The sequence below is a fragment of the Bos taurus genome, chromosome 11 (assembly GCF_002263795.3).
Source record: "Bos taurus isolate L1 Dominette 01449 registration number 42190680 breed Hereford chromosome 11, ARS-UCD2.0, whole genome shotgun sequence".
In the NCBI taxonomy this organism is placed as follows: Eukaryota; Metazoa; Chordata; class Mammalia; order Artiodactyla; family Bovidae; genus Bos; species Bos taurus.
Genome location: NC_037338.1, coordinates 1,387,122 through 1,404,250, shown reverse-complemented (window position 1 = coordinate 1,404,250; position 17,129 = coordinate 1,387,122). Strand labels below are relative to the sequence as shown.

Below are 17,129 nucleotides of genomic sequence, written 5' to 3'. Positions count from 1 at the left end.
GGCAGTGCTGTGCGCAGTGCACAGGGTTTAAGGCAGGATCGACAGATCGCCTTTCCCATGAGAAACTCCAGGGGGGATGCAGTTGGCTGAAATAATGACCTGCCTGCGAATCTGACAGAAGCACCAGAGTTCGTTGCCTCCTCGTTGAGTCCTTTTGAAATATGTTCTAGGGTATGTCAGAAACTTAGTAAAACTGAATAATTAATGATCACAAGGCACTGGGAACTATAAAATGCCATGTAAATGTTAAGGTGTAAAAATTACTCTGTGTATTAAATAGATAACTTTGCTGTAAAAATTTCAATGGCAGGAAGGTTAATTTCCAGAGGAGGTGAAAAGCTTTTTGTTGGACTGTCTTCAGAAACTCTCGATATCTTGTTATCTTAACTCTGTTTTAGAAGACTCAGGCATTCTGTTATCTGAAGTTGCTGTTCAGTTGCTCAGTCGCGTCTGACTCTTTGTGACCCCAGGGGCTGCAACATACCTTTACTATCTCCCTGAGTTTGCTTAAACTCATGTCCATTGAGTTGGTGATGCCATCCAACCATCTCATCCTTTGTTGCCCCCCTTCTTCTCATGCCTTCACGAGAAGATCCCAGCATCGGGATCTTTTCTAACATGTCATCTCTTTGCATCAGGTGGCCAAAGTATTGGAGCTTCAGCATCAGTCCTTCCAATGAATATACAGTGATTATTTCCTTTAGAAATAACTGGTTTGATCTCCTTGCTGTCCAAGGGACTCTCAAGAGTCTTCTCCAGCACCATGTTAGAAAACATCAATTCTGAATTATTTAAAGGCAAATGAGTGTTTGGGGTGATGTTGCCTGTTAGATTTCGGTAAAGTTATGTTTATTTGCTTCTCTCTAGCCGGAGGCAGTTTGGACCCAAAGCCAGGGAAGAGGTCAAGATTATTGAGCACCAAACGCAGACCCTGCGGCTGATGCCTCATCTGGCCACTGCCTTGGCCCTGACCTTCGCCAGCAGGTGAGATGGCTCCAGGGGTTTGCCCTGTCTCCAAGTGAGTCTGTGGTTTCATTAACAGGTGGGACAGGAGAGGTAGGCAGAGGCTTTACTTTTTTTCCTTTTTTCTTAAAAATTTTATTATTTTAAAAAGTTTACTTGTAACTGAGAAGACTCCTAAGAGTCCCTTGGACAGCAATGAGATCAAATCAGTCAATCCTAAAGAAAATCAGCCCTGAATATTAATTGGAAGGACTGATGCTGAAGCTGAAGCTCGAATACTTTGGCCACCTGATGTTAAGAGCTGACTCATTGGAATAGACCCTGATGTTGGGAAAGATTGAGGGCAGGAGGAGAAGGGGACGGCAGAGGATGAGATGGTTGGATAGTATCACTGATTCAATGGACATGAACTTGGGCAAACTTCAGGAGATGGTGAGGGACGGAGAGGCTTAGCATGCTTCAGTCCATGGGGTTGCAAAGAGCCAAAGGCAGCTTAGTGACTGAACAACAGCAGCACTTTTAACTGCAAACACAAAAAAGTCTGTGGTTAAACTCTAGTGTCAGGCTAAACCTGACATCTGAATCTTGATTGTCTGTGTATCCTGATGAACAGGAGCCATGAAGAATTTGGGAAGACTCAGACTGATGTTTCTCTGGAGTTTCTGAAAGAAACAGACTCAACCCATTAAAATTTTTCCACCTCTGAAGAAGGTTCTGTTTATACTACTATTTTCAAAACTAGGGCAAGGTGTGCACCCTGATGTGGCGATGGCACCCCACTCCAGTACTCTTGCCTGGACAATCCCATGGACGGAGGAGCCTGGTGGGCTGCAGTCCATGGGGTCGCTAGAGTCGGACACGACTGAGCGACTTCACTTTCACTCTTCGCTTTCATGCGTTGGAGAAGGAAATGGCAACCCACTCCAGTGTTCTTGCCTGGAGAATCCCAGGGACGGGGGAGCCTGGTGGGCTGCTGTCTATGGGGTCGCACAGAGTCGGACACGACTGAAGCGACTTAGCAGCAGCAGCAGTGATGCCCCATCACTATTGAATAAAAGAGCAGTAATCGTGCTATCAAGTCACAGAGAACTTCACACTTTACAGCTGGCTCTTATCTATGTCTCATAAGCCCTAGATGTTGTCTGGGCAGTTGTATGTCATCACCACATTGTGAACATCAGAAATTCAGGGATTTGCCTGAGACTGTGGCTCAGTGGTAAAGTCTGCCTGCAGTGCAGGAGACACAAGAGATGTGGATTTGATCCCTGGGGAATGAGTAGGTATATGTCTAACTGTATAAGAAATTACCAGTTTTTCAGAAAGTTAGTACCATTTTATACTCTCTCATGCAATGTATAAGTGTTTCAGTTGCTCTGCATCCTTGCCAGCCATTGTTATTCTAAGGTTTTGTCTTGTTTTGTTTTAATTTTAATTTTTTTGTCTTTCTAACACGTGTAATTTTATTACCCTAGTAAATAATGAACTTCCCTGATAGTTCAGTTGGTAAAGAATCCACCTGCAATTCAGGAGACACCAGTTTGATTCCTGGGTCCAGAAGGTCCCCTGGAGAAGGGATCTCCAGGCTACCCACTCCAGTACTCAGGCCTGGAGAATTTCATGGACTGTGTAGTCCACGGGTTCACAAAGAGTCGGACACGACTGAGCAAAATGATGCTGGGTATCTTTTCCTGTGCTTGTTTTCTATCTGTATATTTTCTTCGGTGGAGTATCTGTTCAGTTCTTTTACCCATTTTTAAATTGGGGTGTTAATTTTTTTTTATTGTTGAGTATCAGAGTTTTTTATATATTCTGGATAGAGTCTTTGATATCATACATGTGATTTGTAAGTGTTTTCTCCTGGTTTGTCAGTTTTCTTTTATCCTCTTAAAAGTGTCTTGATTAGAGCAATAGTTTTAATTTTGATTTGATTTAATAGCTTTAAATTTTTAAATTTGTCTTTGAATTGGGTAATGTGAGTTTTCCTTTCTCAGAATTGTTTTGGCTCTTAGTGCTTTTTGCCTTTTTGTACACGTGTTAGAATCATCTTGTAAATATCTACAAGATGGCTGACATTTTGCTTGACATTGTGTTGAATCTATAGATCAAATTGGGGAGAATTAACTTCTTCATGTTGAGATTTCCAGTTCATGAACACTGGGTTATCTCTCCATTTTAAAAATTATTCTTAGATTTCTACTCCAGTGTTTTGTAGTTTTCAACATACAGATTCTGGACACGTTTTGTTATATTTATACTTAAGCATTTTACTTTTCTTTGCTGGCACTTATTTATTTCTAGTATATAGGAATTACTTTAGTACCTTGTCTGTAGAATTTAATATATATGGGATTCTTCAGATTACCTATTTCTTCTTGAATGGATTTATTTATTTCATCTAATTTGCCAATCTATAGCAATAGGGCTGGTTTTGGTATTGCTTTGTCATCCTTCTAATACCTGTGGAATCAGCAGTGACTTCTCTCTTTCATTCCTGATTTTTCTTTTTGGTATTTGATTTTGCTTTTTGAAATGGATTTCTATTGGAATATAGCTGCTTTACAATGTTGTGTTGGTTTCTACTGTACAGCAAAATGAATTGGTCATGCAAATACATCTATCCCCTCAGCGTCGAGTAGAGTTCAATGCCGTGTGTTATACAGCATGTTTTAATTAGTTATATAAATATATACATATTTATATATGTATATTTTATATACATACATACATATTTATATATGTAAAAACTTATACAACTAATTAAAACAAGCATTTTAATTAGTTATATAAATATATACATTATATATACATATATAAATATGTATATATTTATATAATGAATTAAAATACACATATAATAAACACATATTTATATATTATATATTTATGTAACTAATTTGTATCTATTTATATATTATATTTATGTATAATTATATCACTGCAGATGGTAACTGTAGCCATGAAATAAAAAGACACTTGCTCCTTGGAAGAAAAGTTATGACCAACCTAGACAGCTTATTAAAAAGCAGAGACATTACTTTGCCAACAAAGGTCCGTCTAGTCAAAGCTATGGTTTTTCCAGTAGTCATGTATAGATGTGAGACTTGGAGTATGAAGAAAGCTGAGCGCTGAAGAATGGATGCTTTTGAACTGTAGTGTTGGAGAAGACTCTTGAGAGTCCCTTGGACAGCAAGAAGATCCAACCAGTCCATCCTAAAGGAGATCAGTCCTGACTATTCATTGACTATTCAGCACTGATGGTGAAGTTGAAACTCCACTACTTTGGCCAGCTGATGTGAAGAATGGACTCATTGGAAAAGATCCTGATGCTGGGAAGGATTGAAGGCAGCAGGAGAGGGGGACGACAGAGGATGAGATGGTTGGATGGTGTCACCAACTCAATGAACATGAGTTTAAGTAAACTCCGGGAGTTGGTGATGGACAGGGAGGCCTGGCGTGCTGCAGTCCATGGGGGTCACAAAGAGTTGGACACTGAGCGACTGAACTGAACTGATATATATATAGCTTTATATATATCTTATACACAGTATCAATAGTGTATTTGCAAAGCAGAAATAGAGACACAGATGTAGAGAACAAATGTATGAATACCAAGAAGGAACTGGGGGGGGTCTGAAGAATTGGGAGATTAGGATTGACATATACATTCCTGATATTTTGTTCTCTCTCTCTGTCTTTCTCTCCCCTTCATCAGTTTGCATAGGTTTATCAATTACATTGTTTTTTCAAAAAACAGATTGAATGCAATTGATTTTCTCTATTGTTTTTCTGCTTTCAATTTTATTGGTATCTGCTTCAATGTTGATCCTAGGTAGCATATTCAAAAGCAGAGACGTTACTTTGCCAACAAAGGTGCGTCTGGTCAAGGCTATGGTTTTTCTTGTGGTCATGTATGGATGTGAGAGTTGGACTGTGAAGAAGGCTGAGCGCCGAAGAATTGATGCTTTTGGACTGTGGTGTTGGAGAAGACTCTTGAGAGTCCCTTGGACTGCAAGGAGATCCAACCAGTCCATTCTGAAGGAGATCAGCCCTGGGATTTCTTTGGAGGGAATGATGCTAAAGCTGAAACTCCAGTACTTTGGCCACCTCATGCGAAGAGTTGACTCACTGGAAAAGACTCTGATGCTGGGAGGGATTGGGGGCAGGAGGAGAAGGGGACGACAGAGGATGAGATGGCTGGATGGCATCACTGACTCCATGGACGTGAGTCTCAGTGAACTCCGGGAGTTGGTGATGGACAGGGAGGCCTGGCATGCTGCGATTCATGGGGTTGCAAAGAGTCGGACACGACTGAGCGACTGATCTGATCAATGTTGATTATTTCTTTCCTTCCGTTTGTTCCGCTTTAATTTGTTCTCTCTCTCGTAAGGTTAATTTGTTCTCTCTCTCTATCTCCCAAGGCTTTGGGACCTTCCTTCTTGCCTAATCATTTAGTACAAAATTTTTTCTCTAAGCCTCACTTTAGCTACATCCCTCTGCTTTTGATATGCACTATTTTCATTTTCCCTTTCATTCAGTTCAAAACTTCTGCTTCGACTTCTTTGGTTATTTAGAAGTGCTGTCCTAGTACTTCTAGTACAAGAATATCTTATGCAAGATTCTGTTCTTTCAAATTTAAGGCCCAGAACACACACACACAAATCTAATAAGTTCCACGTTGTGAAGACTATGTCTTCTGTTATAGTGGGAGGATGGTTCTATAAATGTCAGTCAGGTTAAGCTGGTTTATTCTGCTCTGCAGACCATGCACATCCTTACCAATTTCCTGCCTCTTGTTCTTTTTTTTTTTTGTTTCAGTTATTTTATTTTATTTATTTATTTATTTAATTTTATTTTATTTTTAAACTTTACATAATTGTATTAGTTTTGCCAAACATCAAAATGAATCCATCACAGGTATACATGTGCTCCCCCTCCTGAACCCTCCTCCCTCGTCCCTCCCCATACCATCCCTCCAGGTCGTCCCAGTGCACCAGCCCCAAGCATCCAGTATCGTGCATTGAACCTGGACTGGCATCTCGTTTCATACATGATATTTTACATGTTTCAATGCCATTCTCCCAAATCTTCCCACCCTCTCCCTCTCCCACAGAGTCCTACACAGATTTGCCCATTTCTTCTTTCAGCTTTATTAGTTTTTGTCTTTAGTATTTTGCCATTTTTAAGATGCATATACATGTAAGGATTATTGTATTTTCTTGGACAGTTGATCCCTTTATCATCATGTCATTTTTCTCTTAATCCTTGAGAACATTCCTTGTCCTGAAATCTATTTTGTCATAATAATATATTACAGCTACTCCATGTTCCTTTGACTTAGTGTTTCATAGTACATCTTTAGCATACCTTTGTTTTTAACCTGAATATCCATTTGAAGTGGGTTTCTTTATAAAACAGAGGATAGTTAGGTCTTGAAAAATTTTTTTTTAATCTAACTTGAAAATCTCTGACTTTTAGCTGTTGTGTTTAGACCAATTGCATTTAAAGTGATTGTTGATATGTTTGGATTAGTAGACAGCTGATTCTGTTTTTTCCATCTGTTTTTTTTGTTACTTTTCCCTTTTTTCTGCCTGCTCTTAGATTGAATGAATATTGCTTATTATTCTGTTTTGTCTCCTTGATTGACATTATTTATACTTCTTTTGAAAACATTTTAATTGTTGACCAGGGTTTACAGTACACATCTTTAGTGATTTAGAGTCCACAGTAAACTATTATCTTGCCTCCCCTGTGGTGTAAGGACAGTGTATTCCCAATTCCTCCCTTGCATCCTTTTTCTGCTATTGTTGTCACACAATTTACTTTAAAATATGCTGCAAATATGCAGTGCATTGCTACTGATTTTCTTATACAGAGTCATGTTTTAGAGCAATTAAAAATAAGTAAAATAGATTTTTTTTTACCTTTCTTTATTCAGTTGCCAACATTGTTAATTTACTTGTGTAGATCCAAATTTCTAATTGATACCATATTTGTTCTGCCTGAAGAATTTCTAACATTTCTTGTAAAATAGGTCTGCTAGCAATGAATTCACCCCATTTTTTTGGAGAAAGTCTTTATTTCTCCTTTTTTTTAAAAAAAAGACATTAGCAGTATACCCAGAATTCTGGGTTGATAGTTTATTTTTCTTTGAGCATCTTAACAATGTCACTGTGTAGGCTCATTTTTTTCCATTTTATTTATTTAAGTTGAAGTACAATTGCTTTACAATGTTGTGTTAGTTTCTGCTGTACAACAGCATGAATCAGCCATATGTATATGTATTTCCCTTCCCTCCTGGGCCTTGCTCACACCCCACCATCCCACCCCTCTGTGTTCTATAGGCTTCTTGATTTCTTGATTCTCATGAAAAAACAGCGGTCATTTTTCTGTCTGTTTCCCTGTATTCGCAGTATATTCCCACTTGAACTGCTTTTAAGAGTTTCTCTTGTTCTTTGATTTTCAGGGTTTGATTATGTTGGCCGAGGTGTGGTTTTGTGGTTTTGTATGTCTGTGCTGTTTGGAGTTTGTAGAGCCTCTGGGATCTGTGGGTTGAAGTTTCTCATCAAATTTGGAAATATTTTGGCCATTATTTCTTTAAATATTTCTTCTGCCTCTTTCTTTCTTCCCCTCTACACAGATGTTAACCTGCTTCATATTGTCCTACATGTCACTGAAGTTATGTTCTTTTTTTTCTTTATACTTCAATTTGGATAATGTCCATGGATCTGTCTTCAAGTTTTCTGATTCTTTTGTATACAATGTCCAATCTACTAAAAAGTGCTGATCCCTCCCTGGAATTCTATTCATCAAGGCTCCTTGAAGCTTTTGTTCTTTGACGGCACTTTGGGAAAATATGATTTTTATTTTATCCACTTTCTTGCTGTTATTAAGGGATCAAAAATCTCTGGTGTCCTTTTATATCTTAGCCCTGTGACATTTCTTTAACCTTATTGATGTCATCTGAAATTGTCGCTAACTCTCTACAAAATGTTGTTGTTCAGTCACTTAGTCATGTCTGACTCTTTGCGACCCCATGGACTGCAGCACGCCAGGCTTCCCTCTCATTCTATCACTGTCTCCTGGAGTTTGCTCAAACTCATGTCTGGTTAGTCAATGGTACCATCCAACCATCTCATCCTCTGTTGTCCCCTTCTCCTCCTGTCCTCAATCTTTCCCAGCATCAGGGTCTTTTCCAATGAGTTGGCTCTTCGAATCAGGTGGGTAATGTATTGGAGCTTCAGCTTCAGCATCAGTCCTTCCATTGAATATTCAGGGTTGATTTCCTTTAGGATGGACTGGTTTGATCTCCTTGCAGTCTAAAGGACTCTCAAGAGTCTTCTCCAACACCACAGTTCAAAGACCTCACATACCCCTTTTGATCTTACACTTCCTGACTTGCTTCAACTGAGCCAGATAATTCTTGACACAAAGGTTGGTTTTCAGTGGTTCTCTGATGTGCTTTTTAAAAACGACAGACTCTCTGCACCTACTCCCATGATTCAGATTCACTTGATCTAGGGAGCATCCTAAGGAATCCAGAGTTATTATGCTCTTAAGTTCCTTGGTGATTCTTATGAGCAGCCAGAGCTGAGAATTGCAGGAACTTTTTTAGGAAGTTTCCTAGCATGACCTGCAAATAATTTTCACTAATAGTTAAGAAGCAGCAGTATTAAATTATCATGAACATTTATGGTGGAGCAAAATAACTTGACAATGAAACCTAAGAATGTTTTGCATGCATGCCAAAGACAAACAAAATTTTTCCTTTGACTTTTTTGCCCAGCGGGATCTGTGGTATTATGAAGAGGGAAGGGTGTCTATAAATTCTTAATCTACAACTGACAAATCCATGACAAAAGAAGTTACTGGACCACATAACAAATAGGCACTATATAGTCCACACTGATAAGTTTATATATATATATATATATATATACACAAACACGTATTTGTACACATGTGTATAACTTTATATATATATGTATATATATATATATACCTTTATATATATACATATAAACACCCATCTTTATATATAACAGAAGTGTTATATGTATCTACATATTTCTTTTTTCTTCAGCTCCATCTTTATTCTTTATTTACTTATTGTAAAAATAATAGTTGTACTTTATTTTTATTTGAGATGTAGTTGCTTTCACAATGTTGTGTCAGTCTCTGCTCTACAATGAAGTGTATCACCTCTAAGTATGCATATGTCCCGTCCCTTTGGGATTTCCCCTTCCCCTCATCGTGCACATCTAGGTCGCCACCGAGCACCGAGCTGAGCTCCCTGTGCTTTATATCAAGTTCCTGCTGCTGCTGCTGCTAAGTTGCTTCAGTCGTTTCTGACTCTGTGTGACCCCATAGACGGAAGCCTACCAGGCTCCCCCGTCCCTGGGATTCTTCAGGCAAGAACACTGGAGTGGGATGCCATTTCCTTCTCCAATGCATGAAAGTGAAAAGTGAAGGTGAAGTCGCTCAGTCGTGTCCGACTCTTCGTGACCCTGTGGACTGCAGCCTACCAAGTTCCTCCGCCCATGGGATTTTCCAGGCAAGAGTACTGGAGTGGGAATTGCCCCTAGGACCTCCCTGATTTTCATGACCTTTACCTCCTTGGGCCCCGAGTGGCCTCTGGTCTAGTTCAGTGTCTCCAGCATGGCTCTGTTGTTCCCTGCCTTGTTTTCCTTCTCCCTGTCCCCCAATAGCAGCAGGAGGTGGACCCACTGAAAATCTGGTTAAAGGAATCCCCAGGACAAAGTGCCGCAACTGTGGGGAGAGATTGTCTGTGTTTTATTTTATTTTATTTTTTTATTTTATTTTTAAACTTTACATAATTGTATTAGTTTTGCCAAATATCAAAATGAATCCGCCACAGGTATATATGTGTTCCCCATCCTGAACCCTCCTCCCTCCTCCCTCCCCATACCATCCCTCTGGGTCGTCCCAGTGCTCTAGCCCCAAGCATCCAGTATCGTGCATCGAACCTGGACTAGCATCTCATTTCATACATGATATTTTACATGTTTCAATGCCATTCTCCCAAATCTTCCCACCTGAAAAGAAGGTGGCGTTTCTGTGACAAAGTCTGGCTTTCCTATTTCTCTCTCATTTACCAACCCTACTGCTTCTCTTCCTAGTCAGGAAATAGTTTAATGCAGTTGGTTGTTACATGACAGAATTTAATGCTAAGTACCTCTCCCCAACACCCTACTTTTTAAAAAAATTATTTTTAAAGTTTGGCTGCACCAGGTCTTAGCTGCAGGGTGTGTGTGCATGCATGCTCAGTCATGTCTGACTCTTTGTGACCCTGGGGATTGTAACCCCCCAGGCTCCTCTGTCCACGGGATTTTCCAGACAAGAATACTAGAATGGGTTGCCATTTCCTCCTCCAAGTGATCTTCCTGACCCAGGGATCGAACCCATATCTCCTGCATTGGCAGGTGGATTCTTTACCACTGAGCCAACCCAGAATCTACCTCCTTGATAAGGGATTGAACCTGCGTCCCCTGCATTGTGAGTGTGAAGTCTTAGCCACTGGACCATTAGGGAAGTCTCCCTAAACACCCCTCTTTTTAAAAACTAAGGTTATCAAAACTTGGTTACAGGTTCCTTCTTCCAGTTCCTGTGGGCACAGTTCTACCAGTCAACTGACTGCAGTTTCAGGGTCTGGGTAACCTGAGGTTCGATGGGTTAGACGTTTGTTCAATGCATTGGGTTCCATTCAAGTGTAGAGAAACAGCTGTGAGGGTCTAGGCCTACGGGTGTATGTGGCTGGAGTTAGGTGATCAGGGAAAACACCCCACCAGCCAGGCTCAGCAGCCCTGCCTCTCTTCCCATCTAATGTAATCAAAGTGCAAAGAGTCAGAGCTTCATGTCACAGTAAGATGCAGGTCATGGAAGTGAAATGGGACAGCTCCTTGCAGGGCACATCACGTATGTCCATGTCCTCAGCAGTCATACGGCCCCTTGCTAGTCGGGCTGCCAGGTAAATTGTGGTCTCCTAGTTGACTTTGAGTTTCAGATGCCGACACACGGCTTTGAGGTCTCAGTGTGTTCCCAGGATGGCAACAGGGAGCGTGCTCTTAAACTAAAGATTAAGCACTGTTTGGAATTCAGATTTTCCTGGGCATGCTCTGCTTCTCTTTGTTGAATCTGGCAGTCTTGCTGGAGTCAGACGTGGTCCCTGCCTCATGGAGCTTTGCTGCTTCGTCTGGGTTTTGACAGTAGCGGGTTGGTAAGCGGATCTGGTTCCCAAACCCTTCTTCTTGCCCATTGCCTCTGCAAGTCTGGAGATGGGGTGGGCCTGCTTGGGCCTTAGCAAGCCCCCCGCCCCCCTGGCCCACTCCACTCATGTCCTCTTGGCCTTGACAAGGAGGGGACAGAACCGGATGTCCTTTGGCACCTGCTTCTCTAGAAGAGGTAGGACGCATGTCCCACCTGGCTGCTCAGCTGCCGGGCAGAGCCAACTCAACAGGGAGGGGGCTGGCTCAATGGGCGTGTCTGTTCCAGGTGATGGGGGCCCCTTGAGGAGCCTTCCAGGTCTTCCTCCTTCCTCTCCCCCTCTTCCCCTCATGTGTGGCAGGTCCCTCTCTAGGCCTGAGGACTTGAGAGCCAACAGAACCGTCACAGCCCTGCTGGGGTGGCCCCATGGCCGGGGAAGACAGGTGGCCCGTTTCCCTGTGGCTGTGCACGCCCATCCTCGGGTCACTTCTTATCCTTGGAGGGGCTCCTTCCCATGCTGGTGCTCCAGTGTCTTCCATGCATCCTGGCTCAGGGCTGTGCCCATGGGCGCCTGGCACCCGGGCCTTACTGAACCTCTGTGTTCTCACTCACTATGACAGTAATTAGCGATTGTGATGGGAATGTTTCTGTTGGTATTCAGTCGCTAAGTCGTGTCTGACTCATTGAGACCCCACGGATTGTAGCCCACCAGACTCCTCTGTCCGTGGGATTTCCCAGGCAAGATTAATGGAGTGAGTTGCGCTGCCCTCCTCCAGGGGCTTTTCCCAACTCAGGGACTGAACCCATGTCTCCTGCAGTGGCAGGCAGGTTCTTTACTGCTGAGCCACCAGGGAAGCCCACATGGTGGGAATACATGCCAATAACTGTCAGTTGCTGTGTGGCCATTATCCCAAGACATCTCAAACTTTCCACACCCATCCTGCCAGTTATCACATTCTGGTGATTTCTCCTTCTACTATGAAATCCCTTAAAGATCAGCGTCTCCAGCATCTTGCCAGCTCCCTCTCTTGCCTCTGTGCACCCCACATCCAGCCTGGCCCTGGTCAAATCCATTCTCCACAAGTTCCATACCTGGGATGAAATCTGAATTCTTACCTGCCCGCTGGGACCCTCCCATGGGCTCGCTCTGTCTTCTGCACCGCAAGAAACTTGCTCCCTCATGTGGCACCCAGGGCACCTTTACCTGCCTGGCCCCTAAGACCCCCAACCCATCTGTCGCCTCTTCTGTCCTTCACCCAGGCCTGGATCAACCTATTTCCTGCTTCAGCCTTTCTTCCAGTAGCCTCCTCCCTCATCCCACCACTCACCTCTCACATCTTTGCCTCCCATCACCTGTTGTCATGTGCCCTAACTCACCTTCTTCCCTGAGCCCCTCCTGGAATTTGTTGTTGTTCAGTCACTAAGTCATGTCTGACTCTTTGAGACCCCATGGACTGCAGCACACCAGGCTCCTCTGTCCTCCACTGAGGACAGACTCCTCCTGGAGTTTGCTCAGATTCCTGTCCATTGAGTTGGTGATGCTATCTAACATCTAATCCTCTGTCGTCCCCTCTCCTCTTGCCCCCAATCTTTCCCAGCATCAGGGTCTTTTCCAATGAGTTGGCTCTTCGCATCAGGTGGCCAAAGTATTGGCACTTCAGCATCCATCCTTCCAATGAATGTTCAGGGTTGATTTCCTTTAGGATTGACTGGTTTGATCTCCTTGTTATCCGAGGGATTCTCAAGAGTCTTCTCCAGCACCACAGTTCAAAAGCTTGTATTCTTTGGCACTCAGCCTTCCTTATGATTCAACTCTCACATTCATATGTGACTACTAGAAAAGCCATAGCTTTGACTATACTTACCTTTCTGTTGGCAAAGTGATATCTCTGCTTTTTAAGATGCTGTCTAGGTTTGTCATAGCTTTCCCTACACTGAAACCAAGCACCACACAAGGGCCAACAAGTTCCAGAGCAAGACATACCACACAAAGTCTCCAGCAACACAGGAACACAGCCCTGAGCTCCAATATACAGGCTGCCCAAATTTACTACAAACCATAGACATCTCATAACTCATTACTGACACTTCATTGCACTCCAGAGAGAATAAATCCAGCTCCACCCACTAGAACACCGACACAAGCTTCCCTAACCAAGAAACCTTGACAAGCCACCTGTACAAACCCACACAGAGCGAGGAAATGCCACAATAAAGAGAACTCCACAAACTGCCAGAATACAGAAAGGACACCCCAAACTCAGCAATTTAAACAAGATGAAGAGACAGAGGAATACCCAGCAAATAAAGGAACAGGATAAATGCCCACCAAACCAAACAAAAGAGGAAGAGATAGGGAATCTACCTGATAAAGAATTCCAAATAATGATAGTGAAAATGATCCAAAATCTTGAAATCAAAATGGAATCACAGATAAACAGCCTGGAGACAAGGATTGAGAAGATACAAGAAAGGTTTAACAAGGACCTAGAAGAAATAAAAGAGTCAATATATAATGAATAATGCAATTAATGAAATCAAAAACACTCTGGAGGCAACAAATAGAATAACAGAGGCAGAAGGTAGGATTAGTGAATTAGAAGATAGAATGGTAGAAACAAATGAATCAGAGAGGAAAAAAGAAAAACGAATTAAAAGAAATGAGGACAATCTCAGAGACCTCCAGAACAATATTAAACGCTACAACATTCAAATCATAGGGGTCCCAGAAGAAGAAGACAAAAAGAAAGACCATGAGAAAATACTTGAGGAGATAATAGTTGAAAACTTCCCTAAAATGGGGAAGGAAATAATCACCCAAGTCCAAAAAACCCAGAGAGTCCCAAACAGGATAAACCCAAGGTGAAACACCCCAAGACACATATTAATCAAATTAACAAAGATCAAACACAAAGAACAAATATTAAAAACAGCAAGGGAAAAACAACAAATATCACACAAGGGAATTCCCATAAGGATAACAGCTGATCTTTCAATAGAAACTCTTCAAGCCAGGAGGGAATGGCAAGACATACTTAAAGTGATGAAAGAAAGTAACCTACAGCCCAGATTACTGTACCCAGCAAGGATCTCATTCAAATATGAAGGAGAAATCAAAAGCTTTGCAGACAAGCAAAAGCTGAGAAAATTCAGCACCACCAAACCAGCTCTCCAACAACTACTAAAGGATATTCTCTAGATAGGAAACACAAAAAGGGTGTATAAACTCGAACCCAAAACCATAAAGTAAATGGCAATGGGATAATACATATCAATAATTACCTTAAACGTAAATGGGTTGAATGCCCCAACCAAAAGACATAGACTGGCTGAATGGATACAAAAACAAGACCCCTATATATGTTCTCTACAAGACATCCACCTCAAAACAGGGGACACATACCGACTGAAAGTGAAGGGCTGGAAAAAGATATTCCATGCAAATAGAGACCAAAAGAAAGCAAGAGTAGCAATACTCATATCAGATAAAATAGACTTTAAAACAAAGGCTGTGAAAAGAGACAAGGTCACTACATAATGATCAAAGGATCAATCCAAGAAGATATAACAATTATAAATATATATGCACCCAACATAGGAGCACCACAATATGTAAGACAAATGCTAACAAGTATGAAATGGGAAATTAACAATAACACAATAATAGTGGGAGACTTTAATACCCCACTCACACCTATGGATAGATCAACTAAACAGAAAATTAACAAGGAAACACAAACTTTAAACCATATAATAGACCAGTTAGACCTAATTGATATCTATAAGACATTTCACCCCAAAACAATGAATTTCACCTTTTTCTCAAGCACACACGGAACCTTCTCCAGGACAGATCACATCCTGGGCCATAAATCTAGCCTTGATAAATTCAAAAAAATTGAAATCATTCCAAGCATCTTTTCTGACCACAATGCAGTAAGATTAGATCTCAATTACAGGAGAAAAACTATTAAAAATTCCAACATATGGAGGCTGAGCAACAAGCTGCTGAATAAACAACAAATCACAGAAGAAATCAAAAAAGAAATCAAAATTTGCATAGAAATGAGTGAAAATGAAAACACAACCCCAAACCTATGGGACACTGTAAAAGCAGTCCTAAGGGGAAATTTCATAGCAATACAGGCATACCTCAAGAAACAAGAAAAAAGTCAAATAAATAACCTAACTCTACACCTAAAGCAACTAGAAAAGGAAGAAATGAAGAACCCCAGGGTTAGTAGAAAGAAAGAAATCTTAAAAATTAGGGCAGAAATAAATGCAAAAGAAACAAAAGAGACCATAGCAAAAATCAACAAAGCCAAAAGCTGGTTCTTTAAAAGGATAAACAAAATTGACAAACCATTAGCCAGACTCATCAAGAACCAAAGGGAGAAAAATCAAATCAATAAAATTAGAAATGAAAATGGAGAGATCACAACAGACAACACAGAAATACAAAGGATCATAAGAGACTACTATCAGCAATTATATGCCAATAAAATGGACAATGTAGAAGAAATGGACAAATTCTTAGAAAAGTACAACTTTCAGAAACTGGACCAGGAAGAAATAGAAAATCTTAACAGACCCATCACAAACACGGAAATTGAAACTGTAATCAGAAATCTTCCAGCAAACAAAAGCCCAGGTCCAGACGGCTTCACAGCTGAATTCTACCAAAAATTTAGAGAAGAGCTAATACCTATCCTACTCAAACTCTTCCAGAAAATTGCAGAGGAAGGTAAACTTCCAAACTCATTCTATGAGGCCACCATCACCCTAATACCAAAACCTGACAAAGATGCCACAAAAAACCAAGACTACAGGCCAATATCACTGATGAACATAGATGCAAAAATCCTTAACAAAATTCTAGCAACCAGAATCCAGCAACACATTAAAAAGATCATACATCATGACCAAGTGGGCTTTATCCCAGGGATGCAAGCATTCTTCAATATCCACAAATCAATCAATGTAATACACCACATTAACAAATTGAAAAATAAAAACCATATGATTCTCTCAATAGATGCAGAGAAAGCCTTTGACAAAATTCAACATCCATTTATGATAAAAACTCTCCAGAAAGCAGGAATAGAAGGAACATACCTCAACATAATAAAAGCTATATATGACAAACCCACAGCAAACATTATCCTCAATGGTGAAAAATTGAAAGCATTTCCCCTAAAGTCAGGAACAAGACAAGGGTACCCACTTTCACCATTACTATTCAACATAGTTTTGGAAGTTTTGGCCACAGCAATCAGAGCAGAAAAAGAAATAAAAGGAATCCAAATTGGAAAAGAAGAAGTAAAACTCTCACTGTTTGCAGATGACATGATCCTCTACATAGAAAACCCTAAAGACTCCACCAGAAAATTACTAGAATTAATCAATGAATATAGTAAAGTTGCAGGATATAAAATCAACACACAGAAATCCCTTGCATTCCTATACACTAATAATGAGAAAATAGAAAGAGAAATTAAGGAAACAATTCCATTCACCATTGCAACGAAAAGAATAAAATACTTAGGAATATATCTACCTAAAGAAACTAAAGACCTATATATAGAAAACTATAAAACACTGGTGAAAGAAATCAAAGAGGACACTAATAGATGGAGAAATATACCATGTTCATGGGTCAGAAGAATCAATATAGTGAAAATGAGTATACTACCCAAAGCAATATATAGATTCAATGCAATCCCTATCAAGCTACCAATGGTATTCTTCACAGAGCTAGAACAAATAATTTCACAATTTGTATGGAAATACAAAAAACCTTGAATAGCCAAAGCAATCTTGAGAAAGAAGAATGGAACTGGAGGAATCAACCTGCCTGACTCCAGGCTCTACTACAAAGCCACAGTCATCAAGACAGTATGGTACTGGCACAAAGACAGAAATATAGATCAATGGAACAAAATAGA

General features: G+C 40.7%; 1 protein-coding gene across 4 annotated transcripts in view; it reads left to right on the top strand.

The window, feature by feature from the left end:
• ACOXL (acyl-CoA oxidase like) overlaps positions 1-17,129 on the top strand; it is a 339,747-nt gene that overhangs the window by 172,115 nt on the left and 150,503 nt on the right. For all 4 annotated transcript variants that reach the window (XM_002691158.7, XM_059891623.1, XM_010809768.4 and 1 more), the window contains exon 11: positions 868-984. In XM_002691158.7, the coding sequence (XP_002691204.4) occupies positions 868-984 (117 nt within the window). The remainder of the gene's footprint in view (positions 1-867; positions 985-17,129) is intronic.